Raw genomic sequence first — 11064 nt, 5'->3', positions numbered from 1 at the left:
GACCACCCCCCACTCGCCCTCCCGCACCTCAAAGACAGGGGCTGCTTGTCATTCCCCAAGATCCTGTCATTGTGGGGCATATAGCAGGTGTTCAATAAACGATTGCAATCTATAGTATTCACAGACCTGCGCAGACCTGACCTCCTGGAGGCAGGCCTTTCTGGGTTGCTCGGAACCGGCCCTTCCCTGTGGGTTCCCACTTGGAGTTAGAGGTCCATTAAGGCACTCTGCAGAGCATCTCCGCGCGTCTCCTTCAAGACCACAAACTCGGACACGCCGAGGCTCGGGATAGAACTCCTCACTGCAGCCGGAGAGGGAAAATCTTGGACTGACACCAGACACACCCTATGCATGGGCCGGGCTCACTCACCGTGCGTGCACCGACACGTCCCTTCCTGCTACGGGTCTCAGTTTCCCCACATCTCGCATGACTCCCTCCCTGCCGCCTCATTGTGTTAGTCGACTTTAAAACATGGCGGCTCTATGCACACGAAGCTGCTGGAGAACTGAACAGAAACAAATTCTGAGTGAGCGTGCGCCGTGGGACTCCTGCCAGGTTGGCCAGCTCCTCCCGAATGACTTGCAAGGCTGCAGGCGGGCACTTTGTTTTGCAAATCCCCTCCTTCCGTGGCCCAACCCAATACTCGGACCTTGTGGTGTCACGGCACAGGGGCCACAAGCAAAACCCTGAGTGATGGCAGCCTTCCCTGACTGAAACTCACTGACAGGCCACATGGATGCCTGGTATGTCCAGAAGCCACTTAGTGGTGCACGGGGCACCCCTAAGGGGCAAGTGAGGAATGAACGAACACTGGTGTGTTGCTATCATCAAGACAGAACCTTCGGATTCTGTGTAAAACACAAAACCAGGAGGAGGAGACGGTGGTAATACTGACTTCTCGGTATGCCCGGAATGGGGCCCCTCCTGGGGCCACACTTCCTGGAGGGAGTTTTCAAAGCCATCCCCAAACGGAAGACGTAGGTGACGGAAGGGAGTACATGCCATTCGTCACAGAGCGAGGCCAAGACAGAAGGAAGAGAGCAGTGGGGCCTCCCGGGAGGAGCTGGGGTAAGAGAGGTCTCTCTTGGCCCTTCAGCCACGAGCCAGTTCTGGGGACCAGGGGTTCTAATCCTGCAGCGTGGAGAAAACAGAGTTGTTGCTGTGTGAAAAGACAGGACCGGCTGGCGGTAAAAATAGGTTCGGATGGCACAGGGGAATGACACAGGATCCCTGCGCGGACCTACTCTCCTGGCACCAGGGATGGCCACGGGCCAGCAGTGCAGCCTTGAGCTGGAATGCTCTCTGGATCTGAGTGGTAGACTCAGCCTGGCAGGCTATATTAATTGGGGTAGTGGGGGGGGGGGTCCCAGAGAATGCGGGATAGCAGAAGTATGCTGGTGCTGTTTAATCAGCACCCAGGAGTCAATCCCAATCACAGTGAACCCGTGCGACAGAGTGGAACTGCTTCCAAGGCCTCCCAGTCTGTCATCTTTATAGGGAGCTCATGCTAGGACCTCCCCCACACAGAGCCCCTGGGTGGGTAGCAACCACCAGCCTCTCGGTTTGGCGCCATTAGGCCCCCTTAAAAGCAGACTACTAAGCAGTCTCTGGTGAGAGTCCTGTCTCTGCCTCACCTCCCCACTTCTGAGAGAAGTCCCACCTACCTTCGACTGCCCCCTGATGTTTGCTGGGGCCTCTAATGAGAAAGGTGGAGTCTTGGTAGCACAGGGAGTTAAGGGTGGGGCTGCTAACAAGGTTGGCAGTGTAAACCCACCAATGGCGTGGAGGGAGTCTGCTTCCACGGACACTCAGCCTGGGAAACCCCACAGAGCCACTCTCCTCTGTCCTACAAGGTGGCCAGGAGTCGGGAAGGATCCGGTAGCTGAGTATTATGGGGAAAAGCCCTGGACTGAGTGCTTCCAGAGCCGGGCTCTGGCTCTGGCTGCAAGCCATCTGCCGTGTGACCTAGGCAAGCCCTGCCATCCGAGCCTCTGCCCACCTCCGCCCTGCTGAGCCGGTGCGGAGCGATGGCCCACCAGGCCCCGTTGGTCAAACACCTGATAAAGGGGCGCATTGGAAGGAGAACCCCCAGACCTGCCACAGCTGGGCCATCGAGCCCAGGTGAGATCTGTCCTGACACACCGACCTTCTTCTGGATGCCGTGGGGCTGGAGGAGCAGGCCACTGAGGCGCACAGAGCCACGTCACCTCAAGGTCTAAAGCGGCGCTCACTTCAGCCTCTCTCTCCCTCTGTCTCCGATCTTTATGCTCACGAAGCCACAGGACCATTCCCCTGTTCCAACACCACTGGGCTAGCGCCGACAGCTGTGACCTCATGCGAGAGGGGGCTGGACTGCTGTGGCCCGCAGGGTTGGCCCTGGCTGGGCTTTGGGAACCTGATCACCAGGCCTCTTCCTCGTCTGGAAGCCCTCCTGAAACCCGCCCAGCACACAGCCACACACTGCCTTCACTCATGAACCCTTGATTCGTCCCCGAGAAAAGCCCTGTCTGTGCACCCAACTGTGGGGAAAGGACCAACGGGCAGAGGATTGAGAAACTAGGGCGATCACAATAGGCTTGAAGGTCTCGATCTCCTACACATGCTGGCTGCTCTTCCTTGCGCGGACGGACAGCCCGGGCTCCTTGGACAAGTGTTTAAAGAAAGAACTGGGTGGGAAGAACATCAAGAAGGGCAAGACCTCTGCTGAAGGGCCTGTTGAACCTCACTGGCCAGTAGTAACCCATGGGGAGGAGCACCTCATACATAGCTGCAGCGCCGGGCAAACACGTGCTTCAGGGGCGGCTGGGGCTGCACTGTGCCCACCTGCACAGCAGACGGCAGGCGTGGCTCTGCCCTCCATGGCCACAGGAGGAGATGAGCTGTGGTGACCGAGAGCGGAGGGACCCGGGAAGGAGCTCCAGGAGGCGGGGGGGAGGGCAGGCGGGCAGGCGCTGCGAGGCGGTGGATTATGGGATCAGAGAGGCTTTGTGTGAGAGGTGGCACTCAAGCCAGGGCCTTACGGACGGCAGGGTTTGCAGATGAGGCAGGTGATACGGTGAGAGGTTGCTGCTGTCATCTTAACCCGCCTGGGAAGTGGGCCCAGACAGGACTCCCACCCGCCCTTTTGCTCCATCCCCTCCCCTCTGGTGTGGGAGGTGGGTGCAGGCTGCCTCATCTTCTGCTCCTCCAGGAGTACACAGAAGGACTAAGCGTGCACAGTTCCCAGGAAGGGCACTGGCCACCCAGTCAGAGAAGGCACAAGCTGTGCCGCACCCCCAAGCCCCCAACAACACAGCAGTCTCCCCAGACCATCAACCTAAGAAGTGAAGGCTTGGCCCAGGCCACACGCTCAGACTGGGCAGAATGGGAAGTCTGGCCCAGCGCCACAGGCAGGTTCCAGAGCTGCTCTGACAGGGGCCTGTTCCCCTGGAAAGAGACAGACGTGGGGCCACAGGCTAGCCCTTCCCTCCACCCGTGCCCTTTACTTGTCACTGAGCCTGTGCCAGAGGGCAGGAGGACTTAAAACACCCTCCCAGGTAAGGTACCTGGCCAGCCCGTGCGGTGCTGGATGCACTGACCGAGCAGCACCAGGCAGATGCCGGATGCCCTTGGACCCTGGGGGCTTGTGGCAGCCCCACACGTGCTATACACAAAACTGTGCTGCCTAGGGGTTTCAGAAGTAGATCACCAGGTCTTCCTTCCGAGTAGCCCTGGGGTGGACTTGAACCTCCAACCTTAGGGTTAGCAGCTGAGCATGTAAAGCCACCTGTCTGTACCACCCATGGATTCCACGGATTGAGCAGGCTGGAGGGGATGAAAGAGGGTCTGCCGAGCAGTAGGAGACAAGGTCCTAAGCGCTGCAGAAGCCACTTTCCTGAGAGGTGGCCCCTATCTGTCCCGCTCTGGAAAATAATGTTTTTCCTTCTTTTCACAATAAACAGACAAAAAGAAAGCACTCCCCACACATACCAGCCCCATATGAAAAGGATGGGTTTGCCTGGGCTCAGAAGGCTTGGGTCACACCACCTTGCCTATCTCTCCCCTCTGGGAACTGGATCAAAGGGCACCATTTGTGAGGTGGAGCCCCGTGTAATTAATACCTGGTTCCATGTGGATCCCAGCCAGGGTGGGTGCCCTCCTCCTTGTGCAAACACTGCCTGGACGGGCCTGCGTGGCACAGGCCGCGGGGCCTAGGCGTGCACCCGCAAGATGAGGGAGATTAAGGGCTAAAGGTCCCCTGCAGATGAAGAGTATGGAGTGGATCAATGGCAGGGTATTTGTACAGCGCTGACTTTCTTCTTAAGGAGACATGAGCTCCAGGCCCTGGTTTACAGCATTAGCAAAACACACACACACACACACACACACACACACACACACACACACACACAAGCACGCATGCGCACACCACACGCACGTTCCCACTGTCTTACAGAAGCTACTTACAACCGCAAACATGTCATCGTTGGCCAGTGACAGCTCCTTAACAAGAACACTGGCAGCCGCTTCCGCAGAGTGGAAAAATCCCTGGCGTGGACTCGCGGCACATGCTCTGTTCTGATGACAACTTAATCCTGCCAGGAGCGAGGTGTGCGGAGAACAGAGGAGCGCCTGCTTCAATATATAATCGTATATATTCTTAAAGGTTCGAAAGAAATCATGACAAGCATGGCCATCCCAGGAGCCCACGCTCCTCAGCTGGCATCAGGCTTGGTGGGGACAGGATCTGTGTCCCTCCCCTGCAGGCACAGTCTGCAGAGTCCCAGGGTCCTCTACCTCCATGCCAGGGGAGACCGTCACGCTTGGCTAGGAAGCAGTCAGTACCTCACTTCCACCCAGCACCTCTTCTGTGTCCGGGAGCGGGCTGGGCATTCTGGCAGGGGACCCACAGAGCAGAGCAAGGCACTGGCAGCACAGCCGTCCCCGGCACAGCCGACAGACACATGGGCTCCGTGCTGAGCAGATGCCGCCTAAGCCTTTAAAGCACGCACTAATTGCGCTAATTTAGCTAACAGTCTCTGTTTCGTCCCTGCACCCCGCGTCAACCAGCATCCTTTGGTACTGCTGGAGAGATGCAAGCTGTTGGCTTCAGTGTTATTTTGTCAGCCATTAAACGATTCATCGGAGTCATTAATTGATTTATTACTGCTGCCTGCTCAGAGGGTTTAGCAAATAAAGACTGATGTAGGTCACAAGGCAAAGGAAATTGGACCAAACGACGGCATGAGGAGCTAGGCACTTAGATTATCTGCTGCTGTCCACTCAGGCAGCCCCCGCCTCCAGCTGTCCGGTGGGGACAACAGCAGGCTCTCTGGCCTTAAGGCCATGTGCCAGCCGCCGTCTTGCAGCAGCCCAAGCTGAGGGAAGGTGAAAAGCTCGTCCAGAGGTCCCCTGGGAGCTAGCTCCTAGCACTGGCCAGGCATGGTCACCAGCAATGGAGTAGGAGGGCCAAGAAGCCTCCGTGGGTACCTAGCAGGTGGGCACCGGGCTGCCGCTGTGCCTCGGGGGCCTGGCTAGCCCCAGTCACAGCCTTCGCCCACCTGTCTCCTGTTCCACTGCCCACAGGACATGTAACGGGCACCTCCTGGCGCCTGGCCTGATCTCAGAGCCTCTCAACACGCGTGGGGCACGGGGCGGTTGCAGGGAAAAGGCAGCAGGGCCAGGGAGAGGGGTCCATTCCTCAAGGAGACCTGGTGGTGCAGGGGTTAGCGCTCACATGCTAACTCCACAAACGGCTCTGTGGGAAAGACCCGGCAGTCTGCTCCCTGAGCGATCGCTGCCCAGACTGTCACAGAGGGTCGCCGTGCACCGCGTTAATCCACGATGCCCCCCCCGAGTCATGCTTCAGCTGGACACAAGTGGCCCACAGCTCAGCCCACGGCACTTGCTGGGTGACGGAGGGCAAGGCAGGACCCTCTGCCAGGTGCAGGTGCCCGTTATCCAGGAACGACGCTGAGAACTCAGAGTCCAGGGCCACATGGCCCCCTGAGAGCCCACTCTTCTGTGGCCACGAGCCCTCCCTATGTTTTCCCACAGGGGCCCCTGCCCCAAAGCCTCAGCCTGCATGTGGCCAGCTCCAGGAAGCTGCCCCAGGTGAGACCTGACACACACTTTGCACACACGAAGTTTGGCCGCAGAGGAGTGGCCCTTGCCCGCCTGCTCCCAGTTGCAGAGCTCTGGACAGACACGGTCATTTCACAGCGTTGGCAACACCCCAAGGAGAGGGCGCACAGCCCTGGACTCCTGTGTGAGCTGTGGCATATGTGCCTGCGTGTCTGTGCGGGCGCGAGGTTGTCTGAGTGACAGCGCTGCTGACAAGTGCCCCGGAGGAACACCCCAGCTACTCTGATGGACTCAGGTTCTCCATCCCCATGGCTATCGGCTCCTCCAAATGCACCTCCACTGCCCCTCCCGCCCTGGCAAGCTGTCCAGGCACCGTCAGAGGACACTGACCGGGACGCTCCAAGGGTAGCGCAGACAGGAGCATGCTTGAGGGCAGTGTGGGCAGCAGGCAGTGGTCCTAGGCCAGCAGGTCACGAGGCAGACCCAAAGCAGGGCCTGAGCACCCAGGGCACATGCAACCTCAGGGTCTCCAGAGGAACTTGCTGGGAATAGTGGGGGAGAGGGTGTCAGGGCAGGAGACCCGACCCTCGCCACGAAGTCTGACCAGGCTTGGTTCTGAAGCAGCAACGGGCGCCCCGAGCCGCCATCTGGGTGGCCCGGCCCTTGTCCGCACGCTAATCAATACAATATTGAAAGCACAGGGGCCGGTCACTGAGGCCTGACTAATTAGACCCACCAAGTCCCCAGTCTCACCTACAAGCAACAGTATTTAGCACCGTGACTTGGTGGCTGTTCCCTCCCTCTGGAACCCCACCCCCAGCTCTCAGGGAGGCCTCCTCATGCATACTGCAGGGGGCCTCAGCTGGGCATCTGCCACACCTGACCAGCAGGGAGGTCCGGGGCAGGAGGGGTGTGTGCAAGTGCCTGCTGGACTCCTGGACCCCTTTGGATGCCGTGTTCCCAGAAGCCCTGCTTCTCAAGAGGAGCTGCCTCTCCTGGGTCAAGCTCCCACGATCAGCTATCTCAGTTGCCTTCTAGAAATGTGTTGTCTGGCCACATCAAAAGATTGACCCACAACTACCCCCTCCCCCTAAAACAGCCCCCACGCACATGCCTACGCCCCACCATGCCCATACATGTCTGGGACACGCGGCTCCCTCTGCCTGTAAACCCCAAGCTCTGGGTGTTCAGAAAACACGGCTGCTGGTCCTGCTGGGCCCAGGCTGGCAAATGGCTTGGGTGGTCACTTCTTCTGAGCTCCATGAGAGAGGGACAGAGGCAATGAGGGGACTGGGGTAGACTTGAGTAGCTATACGCATACCACCATTTCCACTTAGGTCAAGACTGGATTCCGTGGGCTTCTGTAGGAATCTGCATTGGGGCAGGAAGGGGTCTCAGTGGCCTTGAAGGCGGCTGAGATCTCCCCCGCTCTCCCAGCCCTCAGGGCCCCGACTCCTCTCGTCTCTCATACAGAGAGAGCTGGGTGTTCACTCTTGGGCAGGTTCGTCGCCTGAGCTCTTGTCCTCTGACCTACAGACCTCGCACGGGTGCCAAGAGCTGGCCTGCCACCCGTGGGGCCTGGGGAACAAGCAAGAGGGTGGCAGCACTCGGGGCCGGTGGAAGCCGGGGCGGGGCGGGGAGGCCTACCCTGAGCCCTCCTCTCCATGTCCCAGAAATTGAGACCCAGGGGAATTCTCTGCCCACCTGGGAAGTGGCCGGCCCTTTCCTACTGGACCCAAGAGACATGATACAAGGAATCACAGAGCAAGGCTGCAAGTCGCTCGGGAGGGATGTGCTGCTGCCTCCTCCCCTCCTCTGGGTTCAGGTCTCCCGTGAAATGAGGACAGGAGAGAGGAGGGCAGGAGGCAGAGACCAGGCTGCCAGGGGGCCAGCTCTCTGCAGTTTCGAAGGTACCTCCAGCTCTGAGCACTCCCTGTATCTACCATGTCCTGTGAATGGCTCCAACCCCTCACCAATCAGGTGTCTGGTTCCCTACCCCTGGGGGCCGTCAAGCCCCCCTACCCATAACTCATCTGCCCAGACGTTCTCAGCCCAGGGCAGGCCCGGAAGACTGAGTAGGTTCAAGAGCTGCAGGTGAGCACTGGCAGACACCTGAGTCCACTCCTCCCACCCGTTCTCACAGGGGGGCCCACAGAACATTCACACGGTTACCCTCTGACTCCAGGTTAGGCTCTCCCGGCTGCTCTTCCAGCACTTCCCACCGGGATGTCTCCCTCCCTGCAGGGCTGCTGACTTCTAAAAGGCAGCGTCCCAGTACTGGCTGAGCATTTACCATGAGACCTAACAAGCAGTGGCCATCAAATGACTGGAGGCTGTGAACGAGCTTTTTGGAGAAAGCTAATAAACCAGGCTCTTCGGGGAGTTCATCTTGATGCCCCTCCATCATGGAGACCCAACTTTACAGAGGAGGCACACTTCTACAAACCTGTACGCCCACGGGGGAAACCCACAGCTCCATCTTCCACGGGCACCCAGGTTTCTCTGCCTTGAACATGGAAACCTTCCGAGAGTCCTCGATGCGGCTCCTGGTGCTGTTTTTAGCGTGAAACCCAAGGCAGGCAACCACCCCAAAGGGTCAGCCTTGATGGATGGCCAGGGTCCTCCTCTGCCACAGGCCCACTCTAAAACCATTCGATTCCTTCTATTTTCCTCCAGTTCCCTTTCAGTCCATGGCTTGGGTCTTTCTCCTCCATCCGAGGCAGAACTTTGAACTAAGTTCACCCTCGTAGTACAAAGGCCTACAGGAACTTTGGATCGGGAGCCTGAGGACAGGAAGGAGGCCTGCAGCCCCTCTAAGGTAAGGTGACCAGATGTGTTAACATTGGTAAAGCGAGACACCATTGATAAAACTCATATCCTGGTGAAATAGCCATGTGGCAGCCGGAAACCGTATACCCTAGCGTGTCATGCATTCTTTCCAAAAATCGGGACTTTTTTAAAACGCCGTGGGACGCGGGATAAATTGTTAAAAATCGGAACTGTCCCGCCAAAAGCAGACGTCTGGTCACCTTACAAGGTAACCTCCGACCCACACACCCAGGGCAGGACAAAGAGGGTGAGGCCAGGTTCCCCACAGTGGCCCTGGTTCTGGTCCAGCCTCCCCCCCCCCCAAAGGAACGTGCCTCCACGCCGAAATAAGCAACCACCACCACAGTGGCCACCGCGTCCACCAATGCTCCAGTGTGCCGAGTTGAGCGGTGCCCGGGCGTTTTCAGAGCTCTCCTTTCTGACGCGGTTTGTCAAGCCTTTCTTCGGAGCTGCCTCCAGTGGGCCTGTCCAATCGGGCCCAGCGCTAGCGGTCCACAGACAACACAAGGGGACACGGCCCCACCCTGCACCTCCCTCACCGGGGATTCGCTTGAGCCTGCTGTTGCAGCCGCTGTACCAATAGCCATCTTTCCCTTTTAACGTAGATCATGCTAGTGGGGGCTCGTACAGCTTCTTATCACAATCCATTCATTCACCCAGGGTGTCAAACGCATTCGTACATTTGTCGCCATCATCATTCTTAAGACATTTTCTTTCAACTTGAGCCCCTGGTATCAGCTCATTGCCCGCTCCCCTACCCTCTCTCCCTCATGAACCCTTGATAATTTTTATTTTACTTTCATGTCTTACATCGACTGATGTCTCCTTTCGCCCATGTTTCTGTTGTCCACCCTGCGAGGGGGTTATATGTGGATCATTGGGATCGGTTCCCCATTTTCTACCCCAAATGTTTCCCAACCCTCCTGGTAGCGGCTACTCTCATTATTGGTCCTGAGGGGTTTATCTGTACTGGACTCCTTGTGTTTCCAACTGTCATCTGTACCTGTGTACATGCTCTGGTCTAGCCGGATTTGTAAGGCAGAATTGGGATCATGATAGTGGGGGTGGGGAGGGAAGGGAAGCATTAAAGAAGAAAGTTGTGTGTTTCATCGATGCTATACCGCACCCTGACAGGCTCATCTCCTCCTCGTGACCCTTCTGTGAGGGGGTGTCCAATTGTCTACAGGTAGGTTTTAGGTCTCCACTCTGTACTCCCCTCATTGTTTGTTTGTTCTGGGTCTTTGACGCCTGATACTAGATCCCATCGACACCTCGTGGTCACACAGGCTGGTGTGCTTCTTCCATGTGGGCTTTGTTGCTTCTCAGCAAGATGGCCAGGTTCTCTTTCACCAGCCCTCTACCAAGCATGGTGTCCCTGCGGCTGAGCAGTCGAGTGCACTGAGCTCTGGCCTGGCCCACACCAGGTACACCCTTCAGAGCCCTACCCCCCGCCCCTTCTCTGCAGCAGGGAAGGCAGGCCCACCAGAGGGGCTTCCCAAAGCCTTTGGCTCTGTGTCCGGGGACCAGGGTGAGTAGCCATGTGCTGGCACTGGCTCCCTGAGACACTGAGAGAGGCTGCGCTCACTTAAGCCGCAGAACCACCTTCTGAGGTGGCTGAATCCACTCCTTTGTTTCACGGCCATCTACCTTGCAGGTGAAGAACCGAACGGTTCCCCGTTTCGCACAGCTCACAGGTGCTGGGATGTTCTCCCTGGCTGGGTCCTGTGGTCACCAAACCATACTGCCTCCCCCCCACCCCACCCCCACCCCCACCCCCCGCCAGGAGTTGGAAGGCTTAAGTGAGGGTTAGAGCCAGGTCCCCAGGTTCTCATGTGGGGTCGTTCTCGTCAACCTCGGTTTGCCTGTCTGTAAAATGGGAAGTCGCTATTGCCTGCCTGGCCCACCTCAATGCAGGAGGGCACACAAAGGCTGTCCAAAGACTGCAGGCACCCCTGCTCCCAGGAGAAAAGCCCAAGCAGCTGGGAGAGGAGGGTGCTGCCAGAGCACTGGGCCAGGTCAGTCCTGGGCCCATACCTGTAAGACACGGTGAGGATTTGGTGCCCGGTACCCACACCTGGCTGTACGGGAGAACTGCCTGGGACGGTCTGCATGAACCCAGCTGTACCCCGCAGGCTGGGGGCAGAGGGGTGTGTGCAGGGCCTCAGCTGTGG

General features: G+C 58.1%; 1 protein-coding gene across 1 annotated transcript in view; it reads right to left on the bottom strand.

The window, feature by feature from the left end:
- Positions 1-4518, bottom strand: part of SSBP3 (single stranded DNA binding protein 3) — a 52697-nt gene extending 48179 nt beyond the window's left edge. Inside the window, exon 1 of the mRNA XM_045291899.1 lies at positions 4448-4518. Within this exon, the coding sequence (XP_045147834.1) occupies positions 4448-4459 (12 nt within the window). The 5' untranslated portion in view covers positions 4460-4518. The remainder of the gene's footprint in view (positions 1-4447) is intronic.
- Between the last annotated feature and the right edge of the window lie 6546 nt (positions 4519-11064).

This window comes from Echinops telfairi, unplaced genomic scaffold (assembly GCF_000313985.2).
Source record: "Echinops telfairi isolate 266 unplaced genomic scaffold, ASM31398v2 ScPeMD7_443;HRSCAF=831, whole genome shotgun sequence".
Lineage (NCBI taxonomy): Eukaryota > Metazoa > Chordata > Mammalia > Afrosoricida > Tenrecidae > Echinops > Echinops telfairi.
Note: the sequence above shows the minus strand (reverse complement) of the source record. Positions and strands in the feature narration are given on the sequence as shown.